General features: G+C 41.6%; 1 protein-coding gene across 6 annotated transcripts in view; it reads right to left on the bottom strand.

Moving 5' to 3' along the window:
- The window catches only part of IL1RAPL2 (interleukin 1 receptor accessory protein like 2), a 407,756-nt gene that overhangs the window by 386,718 nt on the left and 6,905 nt on the right, over window positions 1-14,133 (bottom strand). For 4 of the 6 annotated variants that reach the window (XM_068957186.1, XM_009672011.2, XM_009672010.2 and 1 more), the window contains exon 2: window positions 5,971-6,071. In XM_068957186.1, coding sequence (XP_068813287.1) covers window positions 5,971-6,052 — 82 coding nt within the window. In that variant the 5' untranslated portion in view covers window positions 6,053-6,071. Of the gene's footprint in view, window positions 1-5,970; window positions 6,074-14,133 lie in introns of those variants that run through there. The other 2 variants (XM_009672012.2, XM_009672016.2) reach the window with 1 other exon arrangement.

The raw sequence follows: 14,133 nt of genomic DNA, 5'->3' as shown, positions 1-14,133 counted from the left end.
TAGATGTAAAACAGATACCCAAACAGCTGACAAGACACCCATCACAGAAGCGGAAGAGTGTAGGTTTTTACTCGGAAAATGACATGTTTCTCTCATGCTTCTCTTATTTCCCCCATCCCTAATGATCCTACTGTTGCGATATACTGCAGTTTAAATGAAATAAATGGATACAATTAAATTGTTCCAGATACAGCTGTAGTTTCCCTTTTGGGAAAGGAATCTAGCTTTAATTTTTAAATATCAGCTCAATATTTTAATTGCTTTAATTATACATGAGCTCATTTTAAATTAGTGCAATATTTAAACACTCAATTTTTTAGCTAAGTTCACATCAGGTTGAGGTCATTAAGAAAAACCCAAACCTTTAGCGGATTATTTCTGCTCTTGTTTTATCTCTGTGCATCTCTCTCCTTCTCTACCAGTAAACAGAACATCTAAATGCTGCCAGCTGTCACTCAGATCGGCCTGTCTAGCTGTAATGTCGCCTTCTGTCTAGAGACAAGAAATTCAAGGCTGACAATCACATAATGAGGTGCAGGGACTACCAGTGCTTCACAGCTAACTTGCTGGCAGCCCCTTGAGACCTAACTGAGCTCAAGCCTGGCTCCTCCTCGTTTTCCGCACATCCAAACTGAACAGATGGAGGGCAGCCATGAACTGGCGAGCAGAAGCAACCATACACAAGAGAGACTGTACATTCATGCACTGATGACAGCTTAGAACAATGTCAATTTTGACTTTTTTTGTTTGCTGGGGCTGTGAATAACTTATGACCTTCAGGAAAAAAAAAAAAAAAAATCAAGTGATCAGTGTGCACTAAGTAGTGTTGCCAAGCTCCAGTTTCCCGTACATTTGCATGTTCTCTGCAGGACATGAAAGCTGAAAATCTCTCCTAGATTGTCCATGCCTCACAAAATTGGAGAGTTCACAACCATGCATTTTACAGGACTGCCAGAAGTCAGCTCTTCAGGCACATGTAATTGCAACAAAAAGCAAACGGCAACTGTGGAGCGCACATCCTGCGCTTCCTTCCAGGGCCCCTTCAACGAGAGCAATCGACTTCTGTCATGCTCCTCCAGGATATCTAATCCATTCTAAGCACATCCATGAGTCACTTCTGAAAAACACACACCTCCACTTCCATATATGCAACAGTTTTCATGGCAAAAACCATCAGGCAACGTTGTGGGAAGACTGACCTTCACAAAAGGGAGCAGAGGGAAATCCCGGGCTAGTGCAGTGACAACTAGCAGTGAAGTGAAGGTCTCCTGAAACTTCTACAGCAGACCACAGTGAATTGTTGCAAGTCATTTAAAAGGCATGAAACACGAAGTCAGTAAGTCTTAAATGAATATAAGACAGTCCTATGTCCCAACCACCGTAACATCAACTATAGCATTTAAGACAACTTGGCTATGCCCATGCACAACAGAGCATGATGCTAAGTCAACCCCTCTCTCCCCCAAGCCATTGGTGACACAGTCAGAGGCAGCTGGAAGGCCTCTGCCTTGTGTGCTTGAGGAGGGGCACACTTGCTCCTCAAGCACACAACTGCCTCCCAGGCAGCCCTAAGAGGGAGCAGAGGAAGGGCAGAAGCCCACAGTGCATCCCTTGGCCACAGTATAAGGGAGAAGACGCAAGACTCTGGCTCTGTGGCCTGGAGGACATACTAGAGCCAGGCCTGATCCAATTAAGCCCTGCTTTGCAGAAAGATCACTTCCAGTTCTGCAGTGAACAGACTCATAGGAAACTCGGCAACATTTGCCCCCTGGTCCATTGCACAAGGCAGACATGCCCTTTGGAGTTCAAGCGTGTTAGGATGGGGTATTTCAGCTCAGCAAATACACACACAATAAACAGCACCGATTATTCACAAATGAAATTATGTCTAGTAAGTCAAACAATCTATAATCTGAAAAATCTTTTGATAAGAAGTGCATTGATTTTTTTTTTTTTTTGGTTTTACATTCCCTGCTATGATTGTTCAAAGCGCTACATATAAAGGGCTTAGGAAAATAAGTTATTTAAACAGATTAAAAGGAAGCCCCCTATCAACCGGGAACCTAAGAGCTCCCACATCCTCAGTTTGTTTAACACCCACTTGTAAAACTTTTCTAGGGTATTGCTAGTGCTGCAGTCCCAGCCAGCATCAGCTGTTTGCCGAGTTCCACTTCTCAAAGCACAAGAAAAGGACAACCTGCAGCTTTCAAAAGTTTTCTTAAGAAATGCTTGTAAAACTTAAGTCAACATTATATTCAGACAGATGCTTAAGGAAAACTGTTCTATTCCCATCACAAGCAGCAATCACTACTCTGTAGACAAGACAGATTTCTTCTGCAGCAGCTGGAAGCTGCAGCTGGTAAAAAAACAATTTGATTGGCATAATTAAATTAGTTCAGCCATTTTAATTATTTTGGCACAGTATCTCAAGCAAGAAAAAGCCAAACAAGTTCGTATTGGTACAGGTATTTGTGTCATTTTTGCAGCATTGCAAGGTAGTCTGAAACCTATCTGGAACTGCCACATGCATTCTTGTCCTATGGACACCTGTACATATAGCAAAGAACAAGTAAAGGACATGGGACAAATCTCATCTCTTTCAGTCCTGCTCTTTTCTCTCCATGAGGACTGTTTCTTTGGCAAGCTTTAATTGTATGCCAGCAACTGGAGCACCATTTCACCACCTTCTTTTTCACATCTAAGACCCTCCACTCCTAATCTCTCTTTAATGTCTCTTGCCCAGTCCTTGTGTACTGTCTGCACTTGCTGCGTGGAGCACTCATCCTCAGGTTTCTCCCCTTGGGTTTTCATTCCTTAACATCTAACAAACATTTTTCCCCATCAGCTCCTGAAGATGCCTTCCTAGCCAAACTCCTATTCCCTTTAGCCAGCTTCAGTTTCACTGATAAAGCTCTTCTGGACATTTTGCCCTCTTAACTTATTTCACTGCCTTAGCTTTTGAGATTTCTTCACAATAAATTGAAGACAAAATTGCACTTTCTCAGTAGTCCATCCCAAGTCCTCTTTAACTTGTAACTCTCAGATTCTTCCCACTCTTTAATAAACAAGATATATTCCATCATGGGATATGACACACTGCTAGTCAACTTTATATATACGCTTGCATTTAACAATAATTATAATTCTGGCCATTCATGCAATAATTATAGCTACTGTTTAGAAAAATGCCAGTCTACCTAGGACAGTGAGGACACAAATAGCCTAATTTTGCTGGTTTCTTGCCCTAGTAACCCAAACCTGTCTTTATCATCAGCGTCAGCAGTTTCCATGCACAGCTTCACACAGCTTTACATAACTGCCTGCACACCTTCCCTTCCCCTTTTAAGGATGCTCACCAGTTTAGATGTCCCCATATTGGTAGCCAAGACCCAAAACTACAATGCCTATCCTCAGCACTGCCACTGAACACCCTGTCCGCAGGGCGTCATGTGGGCACCCGCCCGTCACCCAGCACTCTTCCTCAGGCCCCCTCTGCTCTACACCAGTTCCACATCTTTCACCACCGAACGTTTGCGTGGCTGCAACAGTCCGTTATCTTTGATATTCTATTTAAACAACAATACAAATACTTCAGACTCTGAAGCCTCTTGAGAATCTGTCCCTTCACGCAAAATCCTCTGATAACACACAACATTCAATGAAGCCCCAAGCAATCAAGCAATGGTCCTTCAAGTGTAAAGATCACTTTCAGAAAGGGGGCCAAATTATCAAATTTACTCCAAATGGTAAAATCACAGGAACAGAAAATGCATTTCACACACAACGTAGTGGAAGAAAAAAAGAAAAGAAAAAAAAAATCAAGTTTGCTCCACACAGCAACCTAAAATCAGCATGTATGAGAGAATGAATATTGAAAGGTAAAAGCCAACTGCATGATCATGTACTTGCAAAGAAACTCTAATTTTACTGCATGTGCATTTTTCCCCTTCATCTTATACTCATAAACCAACTCAATCAAATGAAAAAGAAAAAAAACTGTTCAGTAGAGCGGGTTATACTTAGCAAAGGCAGTCTAACATTTTAAAGAGCTTCTCCTACCAACATTCCACCTGAATTGATACCAACAACTACTGCCAATAAGACAAGGCATTCTGCAAAGTCAGTCAAAGCAAGCAGCTTACAACATATACATGTATAATTAAAGACAAAATATTAGCTGAATGATGCTATAACTACAGGCATTTTTCTTCCGCAGATGTATACTTTTGATAAAGGAAATGCAAAGGCCCTCCATCACCTTACAGCCAGGTGATGTTGGCTAGCATCAGTGAACGAAGGCTGACCAGTTATACCGATGACTGATCTCATAAGGGTTCCCATACAGGCCAGTGAAAAGTGAAATGGGTTCTTTTTTTTTTTTTTTTTTTTTTTTTGGGGGGGGGGGGGGGGAGGGAGGGACAAAAAATTTCTTTGCTCTCAGTAGACTTTAGATCAAGCTCCATGCTGTAGCCAAATCCCAATCTCCACAACTGCCCCCACAGGACAAGGAGGGCTCAGGTCTTGCAATAACCATGACAAAAGGCTGCACGCTAGCTGGATTTAGCAACGTTCCTTTATACTTCCTAGCCCAGCAGAAAGACAGCTCTGGTGTTTCCGAGAGTAACACTAACCCTCCTTGCCTGGGAAAAGCATCTTAACCTTATTATGGATGGCACAACAACCTTTTTTCCTCCCTTCTCAGGGAATACAGAAATTAAAACTGGCCAAATCAACTAAGTTAGTGACTTTTGTTTGTGCCTGTATGGCTAAATGACTTGGCTGAAGAGAGAGGACAGGAAGTTTAATATAAGCCCTCACCCTCACATGCATAGTAACACAATTATTTAAAAAAGAAAAATAAAAGACACCTACACACTTATGTAGTTTATACACTATTAACCTAATAAGGTATATAATGCTCATTTCAGTGCTATTAAAAAGCGTACTTAGCCCCCACCTAACTTTTACAGCCTTAGGCTTGTATCCACGTGGAAGTTACTGTGGAACAGGTTAATGAGTGAGTTTAAAAGTATGCCATCTATCCTATACTAGCTCCCTCTACAAACATGTGAAATAAGAATGGGAGCTATTTCAGAATTGCAGCAGTGTATCAGGTTATCTTCCCACATAGACAAGGCTCTCGCAGATTATCAACACCGTGCAACACTACAGCTAACCTACTCATCTGCCTAAATTCCCTCCAAATTCAGAGCTTGCTTGAGAGGTGAATGGTTTCAGATAAACCCATTCCCTTTGAGAAAAAAGAGCTGCAGGGACTAGAGGTCACTCGACTCTCATGACTACAGGCGAAACGTTCCCCTTCAAATCAGCTGTCTATCCTGGAAGGAATACTTGAATGCCTTTTTGAGCTATTCTGCTAATATTAGCGGGTTTCAAAAGCAGAGGTGAACATAAAACAGCTCCTGTTCCCTTCCAGTGCAAGAACAACTTGAGAGTTTTGGCAGAAAGCTCCAAGACTTTCCTGTCGATGCAGGAAAGCTCTTCTCAGTTATTCCACGTGTGATCAGATATATGGCTAGCAGACCTTTTGGAAGATGCCCTTCTAATCTAAAGAAAAAAAAAACATCCAGACTTAAAAGTCATCAGGAACCTTATCTACAGTTGAGAAAATCTGTTAGAGGGAGTACAAGTTATGATATTAAAACAATGACAACTTCATTAGTATTTTTGTGTGCTTCCAACCAGATCAACACTACTTTTTTTTTTTTTAATAAAGAAAATGGAAGGCTATTTTCAAGTAGCTTAAGAGAGAGAAGTCACATCAACACAACATTACAGTGACAAAACTCATCCTGTAACATCTGGTAAACAGACCATATTGGTTATGATGGTTTTTTTGCAGAAGAGAACAAGACATATACATGCAAAACAAAAAGTAGACATCTAAAACACTTGATTGCATGAGCACTAAATCCAAATTCAAAAGTAAAAATATTTTTTGTGACTTACCAGAATTTCTCTTCGACACGAGCTTCAAATTCATGCTGACTACAGTACAGATCACAAGAACCAAGAGAACAAGAGGCTTCATCTTTCACTTTCTTTGACAGCTGAAATGCAAACATAGTATGAAGTCTGAATCACAGCTCTTTGCTACAACAAAGCAGCAGCTACAGTTAAACATTGCTCAAAGAACCATTATGGGGCAACAGCTTCATCTAGTAACTTCTGGGTTTATTTTTATGCAGAGGTAGGAAAACATAATAGTTCAAAGTAAGTGTCTATGAATAATTTATCTCTGAATATCACACAAAAGGGTTTTTTTTTTTAATGACACTGGAAATATTATTTTGCTGAAAAAAATGAAGACTTAACTGTTTCTTTGAAACAGCACAGGTCTAGTGTAGCAGATTTTTATATGTTATAACTAGGAGACTCTGATGGCCATAATTAGTTTTGCCTCATACAAACAGACCACATGGTTAAAATAAAACAAAACAAAAAAAAACCAAATACACTTCACATTATTCAGTAGAAGATAAGAGTAGGCTACTCATATAATTTCTCTTAGAAACCTTACTGTCCCACTGGTGACACTGTAAAAGCTCCTGCAATGAATTATGCTATTCCAGAAATTTCTCCTATAAAATGAAGTAAAGACAGGTGAATGAAATTCAGAAGTCAATGAATGCAGGTCTCAGGATTCTTATTAAAAAGATAAAATGAGTCTCTCCTGTGAATTTTACTGTCCACTTTAATATCACATACTTAAAAAGAGAGAAATCTAGTCCAAAATTGTAGTTTGAATTTTATATAATCACTAGAACTAATTCTGTTTTCATTTACAAGTACAAGGTCATTCAAGAAAATGTAACCAGAGCAAACTGAGGCTCCTTATGGGTATTTAAAAACAGCTATAATGGATCTGAACCCAGCTAAAGTCCTTATATACATGATTAATTATAAGCTCGAGTCCTCAAATATATGCTCAGCTACTGAAGCCATCACTTGAAGTCACAGGCCTTTAAGCAATTTGATGTATTTAGACCCCAGGAATTCATCTCCATACCTGATACAGACTTCATACAGACTTTAGACCAGACCCTTATTCTCAGGTAAAGAGAAGAGCTATGTAAAACAGCATGAAAAAATTATAAGAATCAAAAGAATTAACAAAACATTTTAAAGTAAGTTTAAAAAAAAAAAAGAAAAGAAAAGAAATAGGCAAAACCAACCGCATTAACAGACAAGCAGGAAGCCAATGAAGCAGAATCGTTCATGACACCTCGCACCACCTGGCTGCCCAGCCCCAGCATGGCCAGAGCCACCCGCAGCTCCGGGACCAGTTCTGAACATTGGCTCAACATGATAAAACAGCAAGGGAGAGTGCAATGTCCTGCAGTTCTCTGAAAATCATTCAGTTAAATTTGAGTTTATTACATCAAATATTCTCCCTTTGTAATTTTACTACCAGCCTACTGTTGTGTGAAGAAAACATAGGAACCACAGATAATCTTTTACACCATGGCAATTATGCTGCTATTCAATTACTTCAAAATTACCACTTCCATCTGAATTTTTCACCCTCTCACCCTGCTGGACTTACTGTAAGCTATAAAGAGGCAATGTTTTTTTTCCCCTGAATTCTACAGTCCCCAGAGCACTTAATGCTTATTGATTCCCCAGGGTAACAGTGCTAAAAAACTAAAGGAGTATGCAGGAATAATACTCAGTGAAGGTTATCTGACAATAGTTAATAACAGAATTAGTATTCATTTTCCCTTAACCTCTCCTTGGAGTACCAAAATCCTGAAACAAGCAAGGCCATCTTGACAAGAGAGCTTAAAAAAAGTAATTGAACTAAATCTTTTGACAGATAATTGTAATGATGATGTTATGCTAGAATGATTTTCAAGTGTAGCTTTGCAAATTACTTTCTCCACTCTCCTCCCTTCAGTTATTATAGCAAAGGTATGCAACTCCTAGGTCTTTTTTCATGCGGATACCACCATCCCACCACCCCCAACCCCAGAAAAAAAATTCCATGTTGCATCAAACACTTAAAATTTCAAAGCAAGTTCTGCTGAACAACATTCACACTAGAAAGGGAGAAAAATTCTTGGTTCTGTTAGCATCAATAGCTTTGTTTTTTGAAGTCTTGGCCTCACCAAAGAAATCAGTCTCTGTATCTGCACCAGCAAAATTATGAAAAAATAGCAGGAAAGGGACAAGACATTACCCCAACAGCCAGTCATTTATAGCCTAGCGCAGAGATTCAGCTTGTCTCACCTTACATACCCCCACCGAAGTTGGTAGGAAAATGCAGATTGGAGTTTGAGGTGTCATCTTCACTGTCCCAGCTGGCTAACCAGAAGAAAGTAGACTCAGTCACCCCAGTGCGGCTGGTGGGCCAGCTGGTTTCTATCACCTCCTCCCGCAGTACTAAACAGCTATAGATAACAAGGCTGACAACAACAGCCACATCACGCATTTTTTTAACCTACAAATTGACAGAGAACGTAAGGTAAAGACACGTGTAAAAGACACGTTTCACAGGGAAGAATACCACGCAGCCAAAAGAGGGAGGGTTCCATGTGTGCACAACATTACATGAGACTGAATTGTTCAGGAAGAGATTTCGGCTACTGAGCCTGCCAAGACTCCCAGTGGGATCAGTCCTGGAATTCCCTCCTCCAGGCTATGCACTTGCACATCAGGGTACCAGGATGAGCCAGGATTCGAGGCAGTCTTCTGTTAGACCTACTGGCACATCTCGAAGTCAACGAGTGGGAGAGCGTCTATGATCTCATGAAGGACCTGAACTAAACCATACTAGCTTGCAGAGACATTAGAGATGGGATAAATCAATTAATATCCAATTATTTTTTTTTAAATAATAGAGACATTTTCCTCCAGCAGTGTTGATCTGAGCTGCAATTACATCTGAATTCCAAACATCCATGAGATATCTCTTTACGAAAGGTTAGCTCCCAATCCATACAAAATCTGGAAAACATAGGGAAGGGGTTACCCACCCACTGTATTTGCAAGAAGGGAAAAGAAACTAAGCCTCAAGGTCCAACATTCTTACTGATTTTATGTTACTTATTTCATATACAGTGGTCAGAATTAGGATCATGTTTATAGGGTTTGATTTAAATATAACCACCTAAACACCCACACAACTTGTGGATAACAAGACACACTGGATAGCCACAGAAAAGGGACATCTGTCCTCGAAAGCTCAAGGGAAAGAGAAGGAGAATCTGCCTACAAATTACGCACCTCAATACTTCCCACACTTCCCAACTACCAGTTGCAGCACTACGCATTTTTAGCATTGTCAAAGCATCAGTTAAATTCTTACACTACAGTGTGAGGGAGAGCCATGCTCAGTGGGTAGTACACTGCCTTTTCATTTACAGCAGTACTGTCACCAAGAGACTGAATTCTGGTTCTCCACGGAGAGCTGAGCCCAGGCTTAATCTACTGGCACAACCAAACTCCAGTCTACTTCAACTTCCCATGCCACCATAAAACCCTCCAGTTTGAAAGGCATTTCATATAAAAAGCAGGTTACAGCTAGGACTTAGAAAGATTTCAAAGTATTCACTTTAACAGAATTTTACATTAAGGTTTCTTTTCATTCCAGGCAATCTCCTCTCCTTCTCGTTTCTAGCTCTCCATGAAACAGCTAACTTGCAAAATCCCCCAGTTCTTTTTCCTGGTGCAAAGACAGAGTCTTTTTAAAAAAAAAAAGAGAGAGAGAGAGCACGTTTCCATTCAGGATATCTGTAGGTCACAGCAATGCTTTTATGAAAATGCATCTCTGATTTCTCTCCCTTCTCCCCTTTATTTCAAATTTGGGGACAAAAGATAATCTGGTCACTTTGTCTTCTGATCGCCCATGCCAGCCCATTTCCCTTCCTCCCACTGGGGCACACGGCAGATTCCAACACACCTACAAAGCTAAGGACCGCATAACTAACTTGAAGACTGAGGACTTAAAGACTCAAGATGGCCAAATAACACCATAGAAACAAGCGCTCTTGTCATTAGAAGTCCTAGGTATTATTGCCACATGCTAGATGGCAAAAATTTAAGTGTACACTATGCCTGGAAGGGGGGATATCTGGGCTGACACAGGGACATGGGTGCATCAGACAGACCTTAACTCATTAAGCCCATGTGCCAAATCAGCTCCCATCTGAAGCTGTAGCCAGTATTATCTTAACAGTGTCTCAACATATGCTTCTTCTTTCTCTCACAAACGGATAATACCAGCAAGCATTTTTTGTACGCTGATGTCTATATAAGGGACTTGCACTGGGACGCTGCCATGCCTGCTCACACACCCAACTAGCCCAGGCACAGCTGGAGACAAAGATTTAGCTTCACAATTACCTGAAACACATGATGAAGCAGAAGACAACAAGACCTACTACCATGGTGCCAATACTAGATATCGCAATCTATTAGCAAAGAAAGGACACACCTCAAAAAGAGAGAACAGCTTCACAGGTCAACACATGACCTGAGACAGCACAGAGCAGCTTTTGTAGAAACGGCAGGTGCTGGAAGCAAAGCTGAGGAACTCTGGCAGGCTTGCTGCTTGTCAAGTGACAAATATTCCCTCACGGACACCAAGCAGCACTTCCCCAAGGAGCTGCTTAATCTGATTCTGCCAACTCCAAGCAGTTGCAAGTAGGGGCTCACAGGTGTAACAAAACATAGTACACTACCAGACTTGTCTCATAAGATGATGACCGAGCTTAGGACTATTCCCAGGACAGTGAGGATGGAGTCTTACTTCACACAGATATAGAAATGCCAATTACAGCTAACTTGCCCACAATTACTGGGGGTAGGGAAGAGACACAGAACAAAGTGCTTGTTGAGAAAGCAGAAAGAATCCCTAGGAAAATTAATTTGGCCCTTGTTGGGATCTACAAGGTTGCATTTGCACGGAGATAAGTTAAGGGAGGTTGCTACCATTGGTTGGGTGGAGAAGCATAGGAGAAGCAAGGTGCAACGACCCCGTTCTCAATCATTCAGCTGTTAATAAAGCCATCATTTCCCTCCTCCTACCATTCGATGCTGCAAACCACAGACTTCAGGCAGCTTTCCCAGTCTCTGCTGTAAGCACCCAGCAACTACAAGGGGACTGGGCTGCAATGCAGTATAAATTCTGTTCTTCTAACAGAAACCTTGGGTCCCATATGCTGCCTAACGCCCTTCCTCTGTGTGGACAAACTTGGTCATTTCTTCCGAGTCCTCAGAAAGCAGGGCTTGGGAAACACTACCATTTTCTTCACGTACTGCTTGCTGTCCCACCATCCAACTCCAGATCCCACAGCTTCCAAGACTCAGAAGAATTTCAGCTGACAAGGTCAGGAAGTGCTCAGAAAGAGGGAGGAAACTGGACCATTAATATCCTGCACAAGTGCAGCACTGAGATTCCCAAGTCCTTGCTTTCAACATAATTTAGTTTTGCTCTGATTTCTAGCATGGGCTTTGTTTCTAAAGTGTTCCTTTTTAAAAGAAAGCAAGAAAAGAAAAACCGTGTATACGTGCATTTAGGCGTGTGTGCGTACACAAAAAGTTTTACTGACACACCATGTGGCTCTGTAGGTTCTGGTTTCTCCACAGAAGCTGCGATGCAGAAGGTGCTCATTAAAAACAGGGGCCCACCTCTTTAGTGGTTTCCAGTTGTCAGGTTTTGTTGTTCAGAAATCTCGGGGAAATAAATTACTGTTTTCACCCACGACACAAAGGGGGAAATGGCAACAGTAATTCTTTTGCCTTCTTTACAGTATGCTGGATGCTGATTTATGTTCATTTCTTTCCAAATCATTTCCTCACTCCACTTTTTAAAGGCTTTTAATTTTAACAAGAATTCTCTCTCAGGTCTTCTCTTCTCCTTTTGCCAACACACCACATTTCGAGCTGGGTATTACCGAAAGATTTTTAGTCTATGCAGTATGCTGGATGGAAGCATCCACAACAGACGCCAGTTCCTTTTTGTCAATACCTCAATCTCACACAAAGTCATTTAAAATTACAGATGAATGCTAGTTCAAATATCATATCTTCAGCTCTATTTGGTATGAGTCATGCAGCTTTCTTTGCTCTGTTGCTCAGTGAGCGTCGAATAAGATTTCATTTTTGCCTAATTCACTGTGCATCTTGGCCATCATAACCAACCTAAGCTGCCTAAATACGCAATGAACATAACTAATTCTACAGGGCAGTTTGCATTCAGCGTTCATCTTGCTGGATGAGAGACACCATGGCATCACTGCTCCATTGGGCTCAGGTCCTTAACTGACTAACCCTCCTTGTCCAGCTGTAGTTCTACAACAAATGTAAACCTAGGGTGAGTGGGAGAGGGCCCCAAGCAGCGCTCGCCTGGCGTGAGTTGAAAGCAACTAGCAACAATGAGGCAAAACCTAAAATGTCTGGGATTACTACTAGCTCTGCAGTGCATCAGCCGCATGGTAGCGATACAACAGGGAAAGAACATGATGCTGTCCTGAGCAAGCACGGGGAACCACTACTAAATATACAGCACCCGACAAGGTCACAGCATTGACCTGTAATGATCCCACCAAAGGTTGCACGTCTGGGTGTGAAGAAAAAGGAACAAATTATAAACCCATCAATCTTGTGCAACAGGAACAGGGTAAATTTAGAACCCTACCAGTTATTTCAGAAGAAACATACAGCACCCACCACTTAGATGCTAATACTGATGTTTTGTCTGAAGAATTTTTAATGCTTCCATTTAAAAGTTGCTATATTTCAGGGCTGCCTTTTGAAAGATTAAATGCAACATCTTAAAACTTTAAAAGACATCTTACCACCTAACTGTAAAACAAAAAACAGACTTGAGTGGCAGGCACAAGAAATACTGTGGATGGCTTCCACAGAATAACATGTCACATTAACATTTACCATATACGTCAGGCACCTGATTTAATAACAAAAGGTCACATACACCCTTCTCCTGTAAGGCTGAAAGCAGCTACTAAAGGTTTTCAAATTCCTTCATCCCCTCTCCTACCAGGCTTAACTGTGCGATTCAGTAGGTTTCCTGATGGAAGCACCCAGCGAGTCTGACTGTTGAGTATTTCTGCAAGAAAAATGCCTCTCACCTACAACTGCAGTCTGATTTGTGGGTGCAAACCTATGGAGCCTCGACAACAGCAGACCCCTACAAGATCCAGGGACCCACTTTAGGAAGAGATGAAGCTAGGGCTGCATCAGTCCACAGGGAGTCAGTCTTATAGACGCCAATCGCTCCAGTTTCAACCTAGCCAGTCCTCAACATGGTACACTTCCTAAGGGGATTTGCTGAAATACGGCTGGCCAGCTCAGCACCAGCTCAGATCAGACCATTTGATAAGCAGAGCACCAAAAAGATGAAGAACCATTTTCAAGTTCATCAGGATTAAGCTCTCTTCCTTTTGGGACAGGATAATCAACTCTGAGAGCCTTCATTTCAGGGTTGCCCATCTAACTGGATAGAAGCACTCACCAATACAGAATTTAACAGCCCTGTCCAGACTGAAACAAGACTGTGTGGAGTCAGTCCCCCCCCCAACACAGATGGTTCAGCAGAGCTGTCATCACTAGAGCAAATCTTGCTGTGTCAATACCTTTGTAAATCGTCCTCCTCTTGCCTGGTACCTTGATGCCTTTGATGCCCCTTCACTTCAAACTCCCTCTGCAGACTCCAGAGCAAGAAGCCTTCCTACTTTCGGAAGTCAGAAAGTAGCATTCAGTTCTGCAGCCCACAATGGTGGGGTGACAGTCCCTTCGGCAGAGCTGCTCACAAGTGAGAAAGAACCTGAGCCAGAGCCTGCCGAAACGTGTACTGGCGCATTTAAGGCCCAAGCTAAACAAAAATAGTCTCCTGGCTGTAAAAAGTAGAAGTGATTCTAGTCATGTTAAAGCGGCAGTGAAACTCAGCTCTATGAACAAACTGTTGGTATGTCCCGTACAGAGAAAACCTGCGAGTTTTAATGCAAGAATCTTTGCTGCAAAATTTTCTAACCCAATAGCTACCTAAAAAAGCGTTCACTTACAGCAGCAGGAAATAGAAACATCACCTGCAATATCCCAAACGCTGATAAGGATTCTGTTATCTACAGAATCAAAACACTAACCAAA

The sequence above is a fragment of the Struthio camelus genome, chromosome 11, assembly GCF_040807025.1.
Source record: "Struthio camelus isolate bStrCam1 chromosome 11, bStrCam1.hap1, whole genome shotgun sequence".
Taxonomy (NCBI): domain Eukaryota; kingdom Metazoa; phylum Chordata; class Aves; order Struthioniformes; family Struthionidae; genus Struthio; species Struthio camelus.
This window is presented reverse-complemented; position numbering and strand designations above follow the sequence as displayed.